The 15,160-nt window shown below is 40.2% G+C and overlaps 1 protein-coding gene across 2 annotated transcripts in view; it reads left to right on the forward strand.

Annotated features, from left to right (window-relative positions):
• Window positions 1-15,160, forward strand: part of fer (fer (fps/fes related) tyrosine kinase) — a 43,149-nt gene that overhangs the window by 13,078 nt on the left and 14,911 nt on the right. Inside the window, exons 5-12 of one of the 2 annotated variants that reach the window (XM_018744818.1) lie at window positions 1,107-1,206; window positions 1,419-1,439; window positions 4,902-5,085; window positions 9,444-9,581; window positions 9,801-9,920; window positions 10,308-10,430; window positions 11,920-12,109; window positions 14,889-14,984. In XM_018744818.1, the coding sequence (XP_018600334.1) occupies window positions 1,107-1,206; window positions 1,419-1,439; window positions 4,902-5,085; window positions 9,444-9,581; window positions 9,801-9,920; window positions 10,308-10,430; window positions 11,920-12,109; window positions 14,889-14,984 (972 nt within the window). The remainder of the gene's footprint in view (window positions 1-1,106; window positions 1,207-1,418; window positions 1,440-4,901; window positions 5,086-9,443; window positions 9,582-9,800; window positions 9,921-10,307; window positions 10,431-11,919; window positions 12,110-14,888; window positions 14,985-15,160) is intronic. The other variant, XM_018744819.2, reaches the window with a different exon arrangement.

The raw sequence follows: 15,160 nt of genomic DNA on the forward strand, positions 1-15,160 counted from the left end.
TGTGTTTTTTTTTTTTTTTTTTTTGTTTCACCTTCTTTGGACTTGTGCGATGTGTGTTTTCTTTGTTTCCGTATAGTTAACATGGTTTTACTATGCTTTACTCTGACAGTTTCATGAGTGAACCTGCACTTGCCTTCACTACAGCATGTGAAGTTGACACATTTCTGTGAAATGTTTCTGTATATGATGGACATCCTGTGTACGTTTGTGTGTGTGCCGAACTGCTTCTCTCTTTATCTGTACCATGAGCATGGGATTAACTGGTGCGGTTTTGCAGTCAAAACTAGTGATGGCAGGTGTAGAAAACCATAAGAGCAAATCTCATACTTGTCAGCAGAGCCCTTTTGAGCAGATGGCCTTTAAGGTTGGACGAAATGCATTCCAGTAGGGCAGCGCCACATCCTGTCTGCACCTGTCATGGTAAATAGGAGGGTAAGAGCTGTCATGGAATGTACCTGTTTGTCAAGGAAACCTACGTCATGGTTGCGCTCCGAATATGAGTGTAGGGAAGGGGGGGGTCGGCATGTTTGAGCTCCACAAGATGAATGGTAGAGCACCAATAACACATTAGTACCTTTCATTCCACTGACAGTTTATTGAAATTTAAAATGTTCATTTAAAATTTTCCAGAACTTTGAAACTAATGTAGCTTTTAAAACATCATTGTTTTTATGCATGGAAATATTTTTAAATATTTAAATACACAACTGAAATACAGTCCTTCGGTAAATGTTTCAGTCGCACTGATACTTGGTAGAGGCACTTTGTGCTACACTTACAGCTTTATGTCTTTTGGGGGTAAATATCCAGACTGGTCACTGATCAGGAATGATTTTGGCCTATTCTTTCAGGCAGTTTTGATCAACATTCTTCAGGTTGATGGGGCCCCCCCCCCAGATAGTGAAAAAGGACTTTGGGCCACTGTAGAACATAAATTTGCTTGAACTGTGTGCTTGGGATCACTGTCTTGCTTAAAGACTAACTTTTCTCTCAAGCTTTTTTTTTTTTATTTTTTTTTTTAAGTAGAGAAATGCTGCTTTTAAAATAAATTGACTGACTCAAGTACTGATGGTTTTTTTTTTTTTTTTTTTTTTTTTTCCCTGTAGGTGACAAAAAGTGATCTGGAAAAGTTAAAAGGCACATATAGACAATTAACAAAAGATGCCAACTGTGCCAAAGAAAAATTCAAAGAAGCTGTTGTAAAAGGTAAGATTTCTAATGTGTCCTCTATTCCAGTCTGACATTATGGAGCCGAAGGAATGTTTGACATGTCGTTGTAGCACGAAACAATATTTAATTAAACATTGTTCCTGTAATTTCATTGACGACATCATGAAAATGTGTTGAAATACACTTGAAACATGTAGTTTAGTGTCAGTAGGAGTTATGACTGTTGTTTTTGATTACTTTAAAATCAGAGGAGCAACTTAAATCTTCAGGTAAGATTTATTCTTGTCCTTAATTATAATTTTATGATTAAGTGGTTTAGTTTTCAGTTGAGTTGACCCTGCATGCTCTGTCTCCATTTATACCCTACTAAACAGCTATTTCCACTGTTCTTTTTACATGTGCTTGTTGTTCAGAATGCATTTGACACAAATTTTGTGTTCTTTTTGTTCAGCAATATGTTTACTTTGCACTGAGTAAGGACAAATTTGGTGAATATGTACTTTTACTCATTCATTCATTTTGTTTGTTCATTCATTCAGAGACTTTTTTTTGTTTTACTTGCCTTCCTTTTCTACCTTTCTGCACATTTGGTGGTAAACATACTGTACTTTGACAGTGATGTCACCTAACATTTTAAGTTTAGACTTCTCTTGAAAACATTCAGATTTTTTAAAGTTTATCGAAAGTAAGATTGGTCTTAGATAAGTTGGTAAGTGTAAAAAAAAAAAAAAAAAAAAAAATTTGTTTTTTCAAAATAAACTAACTTGTCTGTGGACTTGCTGTCATATGCATGTTACTAATTTTTGAATAATTATCCTGACAACTTGCATGAAACTGTGTTGTTGTTCACTTAAACTTTCCCCTCTGCCTCAGTATTAGATGTTCGATTATTAGGATCCGTGAAGGTGACCCATTTTTAAAATTGTGTACTTTCTCTGAGATTATTCTGTTTGGTGTTCTTATTTTGAAATTTTATTACAGTAAAATATACATGCACTGACTTATTACAAAAATGTGTTTTTCCCAGGTGTTAGGTGACATAAAGCAGTATAATTTGAGAACTCTGTTTCTATCTATAGAGTGGACAAAATAACAAACACCTAACACTATATTAATATCAAGAAACTAATTGGTAGGCCAGTCCAGATGCAATAAATAGGATGAAGGAGTTATCAGATCACAATAGCGCTCGGGGTCCAGGTTTTGTGTTCCTTATACTACGTTATGCATCCCGCATTGGCCTTTGATATAAGCGGTTTCCGAACAGCAGCCCTGCCATCAATTCCTGTGCTTTTGTGTCATTTGGCAGCCCTCCTACAAGGTCTCCATCTATCCCTGTCGGCGATCTTCCACTTGTGACCGCTCTTCCTCTTTGCCATTTCGCTTTGTCCATGTTTGTCACATGCCGTCGTCATTTTTTGAGACCGTTCCATTTGGCACATTAAATAATTGTGCAGTTTTGTGACTGATGCACCTGCAATTTAGGCGCCATCTGTTTGGTCTCTTTGGAACTCCGTTTGATGCCTCGTGTTGCTTTGACAGCTTTCGTATCAAATTGACTAATTGTCAGACCTCTTATAGCTGAGGCACACTGCTAACTGGAATCCAGTTGAATGACTCACCTTTGCTGCTTTGTTTGTACTTGTGGCCTAGTTAAACTCCTTTTCATATGGTGTTTATTTTGCAGCTGTTTTTCGTTTATTTTGTCATCCCACCCCCCAGTTTAACCATGATATACAGGCAAAAGAATAAAAGTACAAGCTTTACCTTGAAAAAAGATGTCTGATACATGACATATATACACCTGAGAATCAATACATTCTGGAGAAAGTAGCAAAACAATTAAGGAGCCTAATTTGTGGCCAGAACGTTGCTGGTTCAAATCCTAGGTTCTACTCTTTTGAGTTAACCTGATTTGGTAAATTATGCAGTTCTGTAATCTGTAATGTTGAACAAAGGCACCTAGAGAGCAAATAAAAGCTGTTGAATAATATGCAAATTGTTTTGGAGATATTTCAAACTTGAAGCTCAGCATACTATGGCCAGGTGCAGCTCCGTTACATAATGCGTGCTGCTCTGTCAGTGATCTTTGAATGAAGGTCTTCAGACGCTGGTGTCAGTTGCTTATTTAAACTATTGTAGCATAGTGTGTTCTTTCTTCTGTAGGTAATGTGCTGCTGTTCCAAAATGTTTTCCAGGCTTCCAAGAGACAGAACTGAAACAGATGGGTAGCACTTTTTTTTTTTTTTTTTTTTTTTTTTTTTTTTATTATAAAAACTTAGCTCAGTTACTTGTTTGCTGTTTTGTTTTGATCCTACTAAAACATTGATGGAACATTGTTACTGAACTCATTGAAGAGCTCTGAATAAAAAGGATCCAGCAACAGTTTCATTGAGTTCCTGTTCCGTTAGACCAGCTTTCTCCGAACGGGGAGTTGTGTTGTTTGACCAGGAAATGTTTTGCTGTTGATCCCTATTGCAAAGAAGTAGTTCTGCGCTCATTTACCTGCACAGTAGTGTTGCCGGTGGTTTTATACAGAGAAGTGCGGGACAACTTAATGTATGTATGTAGGTAGGTGCCGTATGCTTCGTTTGCTGCCTTGCTGCCATGAGCCCTGTGAGCAATTAAAAGTACACCCCATGATAAACTCGCTCGCCTGACTCTCGTTGTTCTGCAGAGTGTAAATGTCAGGGAGGGAGAATGCCGAGACACCATAATTTCCCCTGAAGTTTTGCTTCAGAGCACCATAAATTGCAGCAGAAGGGAGTTAAACAGCTTTTACTCCTCCTCTTTCTTGATGATTTCTTTCTTAGTCATTGATTCTTTATTCTCTTTCATAAGCTTCAGTGGCCAAGATACAGAAGTGCATCTCTTGACTCCTGGCCACCTTACATTGTCTTCAGTATCTGCATTGTTATGAAACGGCTTTATGTGACTTTCTTACATCTCGCTTTTTGCTAGTGGTATATAAGAAGAGTAACCAGTAATCATTTCTCATGCTGTCGTATGGTCAAGTGTGTCTCACTTCCACTGCTGCAGGCTTGCATAATAGCTATAAAGCAGACAAAAAACTTGTACATTTTACAGAGGAAGTCAAACAGGACTTATAGATGATATCTACTGCAAGATGCTGCAGTGCTGCTCAGTCAGTAGCATTAATTACCGTTCCAAGCAAAAAGATAAGTTTTTTTTTTTTTTGTGTGGGTTTTTTTTGTCTTTTTATGAATCGTCTTGCATTCTGCAGAGTAACTATGGTTGTATACTGTACATGCATCGGTTATGGGCCAGCAGGTGGCACAGTGGTTAAAACTGTCACCTTGCAGTCGAACCCCACCCCTGCTGTAGTACCCGTGATCGAGCTCCACAACCCGAATTTCTCCCGTAAAAACGGACCCGCTGCACAATTTGCACGGTGGTTGTCAGTAGTTCGGTGAACAAACCTAACGTTGTAAATCGCTTTGGAGAAAAGCATCAGCTGCATGAGTAAATGTGATGTAATGTTGTTCCTTGATCGCCATCAAATAACCCAAAGCATATGACTATTCACTGACTCTCTCACTCGCAGGTTTATTGAATGACTCATTGATCGATTGACTGACTGACTCATTGAATCACTGACCAATCGACTCGGTGCATCACAGACTGACGGATTTACGCTTTGGCTGACCGATGGAGCCTCTGAATCACTGTCTGTCTCCCCCCACCCCCCCGGATTCTGCCTGTTTGTGCAGGCAAGGAGACCGATAAGGCACGTGAGCGCTATGACAAGGCCACGATGAAGCTGCACAACCTGCACAACCAGTATGTGCTGGCGGTGAGGAGTGCCCAGCTCCACCAGGAGCAGTACCATGACACCACGCTGCCCCTCCTCTTGGACTCGCTGCAGAAGATGCAGGAGGAGATGATCAGTGCATTGTGAGTAGACCTCTTTTTGGTACCACCCACAACTCATTCAGCCCATATTTTTGTGATGCTCCTGTAATTGGTTTGACGACAGCCTGCTGGCAGCAGGCTAACCCAAGCTGGGAACTGCTGAGAAGTCTCGTCGAGGGGGGGAATAAACGTACATTCCGCAAAGTCTAATAAAGCTTATTATGCACCTTGGTCTTTTTGGCAGACGGATTAAATCATGCTTTTGGGTCTGTAAAAGAGCAACTTCCTGTTACGGTGCCCCGGGAGATCAGCACACTTAGCTAATCCTCCCAGCCCTCCTCTGAATTAATGTGACGTGCCTGTGAAGGTCTGTCCTCGCTTGGACCGGGTTCTGTACTGCGCTGTGGCTAAATTGCTAGCAGGCGAGACTGATTACTTTAAGTGACGGAGAGGACTATTCTGCCAGCATGCATTGCTGCCAAAGCTCGTCTCCGTGAGCCTGTAGCCCTCGCTGACGTCACCCGCTGTAGCACTTGATTTGTCCCTTGTGCAACAGTGACCCCGGGCATCTCTCAAGGTCTTTAATTGTTTCAGGTTAGTCATTTTTCCCTCTAAAGTAGCACAATAATTTGCTAAAAGAGGCCTGTTTCGTACCTGCTCTGCATTTTTAACAGTGCATCTCGTATCTCTGAAACACAAACAGAGCTGTAGGTCTGACTTTGAAATCAAGTCAGTTATTTACTAGCCTGAAGACTGTGTGGAAGGATCTTATTCTCTTGTGAAATCAGTTGTGATATATAAATGTGGTATTCCTAAAATGCATACCCCAGTGATACTCTGATTAGTGACACTTCATTTAAAAAAAAAAAAAAAAAAACTGTGCGGGTAAATTTACCCAAATATATTTTGTGCAGCATTTATAACATTAACACTTGACTCTTATTGTATATTGCTATCATTTGCTAGGAATCTGAATTAAGATTTTGGTCTTGCCTTCAATTGGAAAACCTCACATTGTACTTAGAACTTTAAACTTCTCACAATCCTGCTGTAGGCCTGTTGCTTTACTGCCTTAACAAAGGTTCTTTTTATGATTAAGTTAAATCCTCCCCCCCCCCATAGTGCATATTGCTGTGATGTAAGATCCTCTTGTTGCCCTTTTATTAAATCTGTTTGGAAACACAATCCTTAGAAATTGTTTCCCTGGTCTAATACGAATCGGTGCGTGTGCAAGGTGTTTAGGGAGTCCGTGTGTCTATCAACCTGAGCGCATAAGAATGGATAGCAGTCATGTTTGTCGTGTATTATGTCACTGCCTTGCTAGGGGCTGTAGGAGACAGTACCTCTTACAGTGTTGCCCCTGGAGCATTTTCCTGGTATCATATTTTCATGCTGGAAGAGCCAGCTTCATTAGAATGTGGAATATACAAATGAACAGTCGTTATAATGTTTGCTTGTGGAAACGTCTAACAGTTTTCTTTTGTCCAATCCTAGCAAGACGTTAATATTGGAAGCATGTCACTGATGCTTTTTGAGACGAGTGGTGGGCCAATTTCTGAACTGGTTCTTATCTGGTGCAGTAATTGCTTACATACGGCGCGCGCACACACACACACACACACACACACACCCACCCCCCCAGCTCTCCAAGAACTGCACTCGTCCAGAGTCGGTAAAAGGGCTAGCAAAATCATTCTAGACCCCTCACATCCAGGCCACTTCCTCTTCGAACCCTTGCCATCTGGACGGCGTTACAGAGCACTGAGCACCAGGACAGCCAGGCACAAGAAAAGTTTCTTTCCTCAGGCCATCTACCTCATGAACAGCTAAATCCCCCCTAGAGAGTAAACCAGTGCAATACACAACGCTATTTATATTTATAATTATGTCTATTTATCACATGTCTTACTCACATTCCCTTGCATTTGTATAGAACATACCTGTACATACATATGTCTAGTGACTATTTTTTGTATATTGTGTACTTTTTATATTTTTATATATACTTTATCCTTTATTCACATATTCTATCTTCTCATCTGCAACCTGTCACTGTCATTCTGTCTGTGCTGTGGAAGTTTCTGTCACCAAGACAGATTCCTTGTATGTGTGAACATACTTGGCAATAAAGCTCATTCTGATTCTGATTCATACAGTACCGGTGGAAAGTGCTAGTCCACCTGGACAGTCTGGGCAATATTTATATGGGGCAAACTGGACAGAAGAGTGAAAGCAAAGTAACCTACAGTGTGCCAAAAGCTGGGAAGGCATGGTGGCTGGTTTTATTGCTGGAACTTGTTAACAAAATGCTTTACAAGAATAGTTTCCAGCAAGTGTACTCAAACTTTGGACTGGTATTGCATGCAAAAAGTATATCGCTATGGAGAACAACGTTCCTGTCCTCATCTTTGCTGAACATCTGTTCTGTACTCATAAATCTGGGTAAACCCAGAAAGCTTAATATTTCCTATTATTCTTTAAAGGAAATGGTGATTTCAGGTTTTTTACTGAAAGTTTTTTTTTTTTTTTGCTGCAGTGCAACTCTGAACTATTGTAGTAAGTAATGCCAATGTTTCCGACAAAGAGGGGCGTTCTGGTATTATATAAAGACAGATCTCTGCCATGCTGAAAAAGGGGCGAAACCATACTTTTGTCTGGTTATTTCCACTTTTTTTTGCTTTGTGTCAAATCAAAGAGCACACTTTTTCAAACCATGTTGTATGGCATGTCAATGATGCAGCAGCCCTGTGTCGAAGTTCAGTCTTTCAGTCCATCAGCTACAGGGAAGCAGATGCATCTTGGGCTTTGTCTGTTCACAGATGTGTGTTATGGAGCAAGACCATATTTTACATGTGAAGTTAAGTATACCGTAACATCTGTGAACAAATGTGTGTTGTTTTTTTTTCCTTGGTTGTAGTACCGGTCACTGGAGCAAGATTGAACCTTGTTCTGCCACCCGGTTGTTGGACGTAACGCGAATACAGGCGAGCTCCATGCAGTTCTCACAGTAGTGACAAGTTGCAATTTGCCATACAGGTCACGAGCTTACTTTCGTGTCAAGTTGTCTTTTAAGGTGCCAGATCACCTCGTATCAGATGAGCGATCTGACTCGGCCATAGTTTAAAGTCACGCTTTACAAGCCAAAGCAGCTTTCATTGAGCAGAATCCAGTTCAGAATGACATTTTAACCCAATTTTTTAAAAAATAAAATAAAATCATGATCAAACCAGGGTTTTTCTTGCCCATTCTTAAAAGAAAGTGAAGTCCTTTAAAAGACACCTGCTTGTTAGCATTGTTTCACATAATCTATGTTACAATCAATGTATGTATGAAGGTATCTAGAGAAAGGAAGTTCAGTGACAGAAATGCACTACTGGTATTATCTGAGGTATCTGCTGATGCCGTGTGACAGTAGTCTACATCACTAGATATTTTAATCTCTCCCGACGCATTTGTCATATACAGTTCTCATGCAGCCTTTTAGTAGCTGTTGTGTAATATAACAAATATAGCAGTACTGTGTGCAGCCACCAGTGTAAGTGGTTAGAGCTGCTGTCTTTGGACCCAAAGGTCACAGGTTTAAATTTTAATCTCCAGCTGTAGTACCCTCAAACAAGGTACCTACTCTAAATTGCTCCAGTATCCGCTTGGGGTAAGCGGTTTCGGACTCTGTGTGTGTATGTGCAACTTCTTCTCGGTAACCCATCTTCTGTTAATGTTGGAGGATCTTTGATGTAAGTTAGAAATAATTGTCCTTGACTGGTATGATACGTGCCTGATAGCTGGGCATGTACATAACAGCTACAGGGTAAGACACTGAGCTACTAATAATGGGTTAAGTTTTTATAATTAATGTTACTAAGACAGAGCACACAGTTTTTTGGTTGTTTCCTCTCCGCATAAGAAAGGATTGTAAACTCAGCTGTGGTTGTACTAGTTGTGAGATGACAAAACCGAGGGGTTTCTATTAATTTGAAGCAGGCCAAAGGTTGGAATCTAAGCAGGTAGCTTTGCGTAACGACTCAAATTTTTAATATTGGATGCTCTAATTTAGATGTCCAGTATTACATGAGTTTGAGTGACATTTTAAATGTCACATTGAAGTGCCCCCCCACATGTTGGTCCAGTTGGACTTTTTTTTTTTTTTTTTGGGGGGGGGGGGGGGGGGACCAATGTTTCAATATTTCACACCATTAGTGGTTTAAATTTTCAGCGAAACGCTTCTTGCTCTTCCTAGAGGTGAACATGTGTGCAAGGAAGCCTTCCTTAGAATAAATTCACATGTTCTTTGTTTTTTGAGTGCTCTTGCTTGATGTGATTGTTACTGCTTTTATGTTTTTTTTTTTTTTTTGTATTCGGGCTTACAAATATACAGGGTTGAAGTTCTCTTCTTTTTTCAGGAAGGGGATTTTGGAGGAATACAGTGAAATAACCAGCCTTTTATCTGATGAAATAGTAAAAGTTCACAAAGAGATTCATACCTCCATAGAACAAATTGACCCCCTCTCAGAATATGAGCAATTCATTGAAACCCACAGGTACGTGAGATATAGATGTGCGTTTTGAAATCCATATCTGCCTTGGAGTGTACAAATTCTGATGCTAATTCTGTACAAACATAGTATTATTGTCTTTCAAATTTACAGCATTGCTTTGTTTGATCGTGATTATGCATGTCGGATTTTTTTATTTTTTTTTTCCATTCAAGCAAAGAGTCATCAAACATCATGAACGTTAAGTAAAACTTTCCCCACCAGGTCACAGGAAGTCAGAGAGCCAAGAGTGGAGTTTGATGTCACACTACTGGAGGAAACGGAGAATCTGCAGGCCAATGAGATCCAGTGGAATAATTTAACTGCAGACAGTTTACAGGCAGTGTGAGCGCATTTGTTTTGTTGAACTCGTTTCTACTAGAAATGGTGCTTGAAAGGGCTCAGATAAAGTTTTGATTTACTGTTGAAAGGTTTGACATCCATAACAATGTTTTGTTTTTTGTTTTCGCTGTCTTTGTTCTACAGTGTTGAAGTTTTCACATACACAACCGTACTTAGTACGACGTGCAGTGAAATGCTTTAATGACTGTCCATAATAGACTGATAGAAAAGATAAATAAGGCAATACAAATAAAGTAGAAATTAGAAACATACTGCAGAAGTATGATGAAAATAGGATAGAATAGTTTTCAAGATTACTGCATTTACAGTTTATGGTTTTGCGCCGTTGCGTATATAAGCTGGCTGTAACCAACGCTTCATTTTGAGCAGGTTAAAATCTACGTCGGACGAACTGTCCCTCACGCAGCAAAGCCTGCATACGAAAGAAGATCTCATGCAGGACCTGCAGAGCAAGATTGAGGAGTCTGTCAAGACATGTGAAAAGAAATCTGAGTATGTTCTTAATTTCCCATGCCTTTTTCTTTTAAATTAATTATTCAGTAGGCCATTACAGGTCACGTTCATTGAAATTTCAGTGTCTCTAATTTCACAGTAGTGCGCACACAATTGATTTTGGAGTGCTTTACATTAGTGATGCGGACCATAATGAAGATCCAGTTCTGTAACAGCATCTGAAAGTCAAACACAGTGATGCAGCCATAAATATGTTTTTGCTGACTTATAATTCCAAACTGTGAGGGTGTACTGTAAATCAGTATTCTCAGCCATGGTTTCTCAAGTGTTCTGGAACATTGAGCTCTGATTATTGGAGGTTTGAGATGGTCTTATTTAAGAGCACTCAAATACTTATGAATGAGCATTTTTAGCTGTACATTAATACTCTTAGACACTCTGCGATGGCAGGCTGAGGTCTGCAGTGTACTTGAATGCATTTGATCTCATTTATCTACCATGTGTCTTGCTATTTCATAGCTAGGAACACAGGAAAGCCTCAGGGCTTCCTTTCCTCCGTGACTCATGGTAATTTAAAAAAAAAAAAAAATTTAAATTTTTTTTAAAAGAGGTAAATTTACTTTGATGGGGAGATCGTTCTCCATAAATAGAAGTGAGATCTGTGTGCAGTCACAATGGACCAAGTGCTGTCTGTTTGTATTTGGTGGAAAGCCCAGGCTCAGACATGCTGCATTTTTTAAGGTCTGCTGAATAATTTCTCATAAAGGAAGGACCTCGATGGACTTATTCAGTACGGTTCCTGCCTCGCTGTAACTGTTAGTTCTCATTTGGTTTTGTGGCCTTCGGCACCCTGCACAGCCAAGTTCTTGTACGCCGAACAGTCACCGTGTCCTGCAGTCATATTTTTCTTTAAATTACTGCAACTTTAAGTGTCTACTAGTGTAGATGCATTTTAAAATTATTTTGCAGTCTTTCAGTGTTTAAGAAACCAAAGAGCTTTATGAACAAACAAGTATTTTGCATATGTATATAAATATTTAAGTAAATGAGTCATGTATGTAAACATATTTGTTTTTCACATATTGGAGTGTGATGCCACCTGGTGGGAGTTTCTCCTGGGTCCAGCCTCACATGTGTTCAGCCTCCTTGTCTACAGTTTGGCCTGGGTTAAGTGTGAATAATTGTTGTTTGCTTGTACATGGTTTACATGGTTTGTAGAAAGGGACTATAACGTTGCTTAAGCACTTAAATATATGTGGGATTATGGTTCCAAATCTGGCCATAGTTCTGTCCGTGTTGGCTTTAAATGTTTTCCCTGTTTGTTTGGGTTTCCTTCAAGTGTCCACTTTGCTGCTGCATTCCAAGTAAATCACCAGCTGCTGCATTATTCGTATCTTCTTCCTGCCGACGGCTCCAGCTCACCAAAAATGACGGGGACCATGTTTATTGATTGGGGGGTCTTGCTCAGGTGTAAATGAAACCTTTTTCAGCAGTAACATGATACACGGTGCTGTGCCCCCTTCCCCAGTGCGGTGCTGCTGCTCAGTCAGAAGCAGTCCCTGGAGGAGCTGAGGCAGACTGTGCAGCTGCTGCGCTGCACAGAAGCCAAGCTGACAGCCCAGAAGGAGCTGCTGGAGCAGAAGATGAAGGAGAACGAGGGCAAGGAGCCGCCACCTGTGGTCAACTACGAGGAGGATGCGCGCTCTGTCAACTCCATGGTGAGCACGTCGCTCACTGGACCATTTGTACCCCAAAACTGAAAGCAGTGTAACCTTTTTTTATTTTTTTTTTTAAAAAAAAAAAAAAAAAAGGGGGGTTAAATTCTTAAAAGTCCAAGCATTACACAAACAGAATAAAGCAAATGCCAGAGGAACAAACAAACTACTTAAAAAGCTGGAAATAAATACACAATTCAGTGGTTTTTAGAGATTTACAGTTACTGGAGGTTGAGGTAGTACTGGTGTACCACTCAGCATCACTGTGAAACAGCTTTTTTGCCGCACAATTTACTTTTATGAATAGGATGATTAAATCGCATCATTTCTTTCTTCCGTCTATAAATAATAAAGCCATTACAGAAATATTCTTTGAATCTGCACAGATCTTTCCAGAACATTTGGCTAAATGAACAGCTCAAATGTAGAGCCGTTTTTGAGCATTTACTGCAAAAGAAATATTGCCTTTTAAGTGGGTAAAACCTTAATTTGTTTATAGTACATTTATATTCCGCTATGAATGACTGCGGTGTGATCATGAGAAATTAATAAAAATTTGCACTACGCTTTGGCTGCAATCGGTATGTGCACTTTTGTAGTTGTATAAAACGTGAACAAAGTAAAACTAAGTGACCACAGCAGTGACGGAAAACATGATGGAAACCAGCAGTAACGGTGCTGTTTCCGTACTGACTACAGGGGGCAGTGTGTCTACACTGTACACTGAGGATTTCTGAAACACTTGTGTAAGGGAGCCCAGAGTCTGTCCCACAAAGCAAACGACACAAGGTGGAGCTGAACCAGGTCCCCTTTTGACTCGTTGTCGTCTTTTCCTAGTAATTATAGTAACGCGGTTATTCAAGGTTTGCTGCAGAGTGCCTGTCTGCAGTGTGTACTGGTATACCTGACTAAAACGGGTCTTACTTTTAGTAAAACTAAGGCCTTCTCTTTGCATCATTGTTGAGATTCAATAAATGAAATATTTAATCAAGGCTTTGGTGAAAGTTTGCATAATACAATTTGGAAAAGACTAGTTCCAGGTTTTACCTCTTATTATGCACATCTGCTCCTATCACCATAGAAAGTGGTCAGTTACATTTACGTTGATACAAAATAAGAGTATAGACACTTTTCATTCGACTGGAAAATGGTTTTGGAGCACCAATTTCTATATGCATTTTATTGCGCAAGATATTAAATAGGCAAGCATTCAAAACATTCACAGTCTGAAACCGCTTGTCCCATACGGGGTCGCTGCGAACCGGAGCCTAACCCGGCAACACAGGGCGCAAGGCTGGAGGGGGAGGGGACACACCCGGGATGGGACGCCAGTCTGTCGGAAGGCACCCCAAGCGGGACTCGAACCAGAGAGCGGGACCCAGCCAAACTCAATGCTCCACCGCACCCCCCTCAAAACATCTAATATGTTACAAATAGTTTAAAAATGATGGGAAAAGAATAAACACCAACAAACTGTCACCTAGTAAACAAAGTACTTTTGCTTCAGTGCGTTTATTTTTTTTGCTTTAGAAACCTGCTGAAGTGAGGCAGTGACATGTTTGTGCTGTCACTTTACATTATCCTGTATCCCAATTACTTTCAGATATGTATATATATATTTTTTTCTTCATCAAAATTTGATGTAGTCTGTCTTTGGTGGGATGCAAAACTTAAACTTTATTTATGCCATTTTTATTTTGCAGTACCACTTCATAGAAGGAAAAATTATACTAAGAAATGTGAAAAGCCTGTAGATTGCGGTTTAACGGGGATTGCGTGTTTTTACACATTAGGAAGCTGGCTTTAATTTATTCATCCTTTCTGAAGTCAAAGTAAAGTTGGAGTTAAAGTGCTCTGTGAATCGGAGGGATCTCATTAGGAGTTGTTTAACTGTTGTTAATTCCCGGGGTCCATTTATGTGCGAAAGGTTCTTCTGTCTTATTATCCACACCATGTGAAACAATCTCATCAGCCTGAAGCTTTAGATTGTCCCCATGGGGTCCCACAGACCTTGGTATCCACGGCGATGATGCCAAGAATGTCAGGCAGCCAATTAATCACCCAGTATATAAAAACCATCCTATAAATGGTCAAGTGTGCTTTTCTGAAACAAACATGCTCTTTTTTGGTGCATGCTATTTTCAGAAGCATTGAAGACAAAGCAGAAAAGGCCTTTTTCCTAATTATTTGCTATAAACCCACTGAGAGAGGTGGTATGGGGAATAACAACACCTCTACACCGCAGTGTACTGTCAGGCAGTGTCCTTCTGGTCATTTGGCTTTTTCCCGTGTTTCTGCCCATACATTTTAAGGTGGCGCAATAGGTAGCGAAGCCTCTCAGCTTCTGGGCTGTGAGTTTGAATCCATCTCAGCCAGTGTGGAGTTTGCATTTTTTCCCTGTGTTCATGTGGGGTTCCTCCAGGTGCTCCAGTTTCCACCCACAGTGCAAAGACATGTTTCAGGTGGATTAGTGACTCTAAATTGCAGTTAACATGTGTACAAGAGGGTGTGTGTGAGGGGCAGTGGACTGGTGACAGGGGTGTATTTCCCTCACACCCTCTGCTTCCAAGTTAGGCTCTGAACCTCTGTGACCCTGCCCCGGAAAAGAGGTTGTGAAAGGTTTTGTCAAGTATATGTGTAATTTTCTTAAACCAAAAGTCAAGTGAAAATAGATGGACCATCATTAAATTTCTTGAAACTTACAAATGGTGGCATTTGGCCAAATGCATGAGATTTGGTTGATTTTTACATCGTTTCGCATGTCTGATTGCGTTACCTGTAGGACAAAGGAAAAGACAAGGTGTCCAAGTTTGACACCTTACGCCATTCCATTGCCGGCATCATCCGATCCCCTAAGTCAGTCCTCAGCTCTTCCTCAGTAAGTATTTCCTCTCAGCATCCCGTTGGCAACAGTATCGCTAACTCTTCAGCCATAATGGCTTTATTAGTTGACGACTTTGTGGATTGCCTTAATTCGAATGTGTCTTTTTAACGTTGATGTCGTCATCTTAATTTCCAATTCAGTTAAGAGTTTGCATGGTGATGGGTTTCTTA

This window comes from Scleropages formosus, chromosome 6, assembly GCF_900964775.1.
Source record: "Scleropages formosus chromosome 6, fSclFor1.1, whole genome shotgun sequence".
NCBI lineage: Eukaryota > Metazoa > Chordata > Actinopteri > Osteoglossiformes > Osteoglossidae > Scleropages > Scleropages formosus.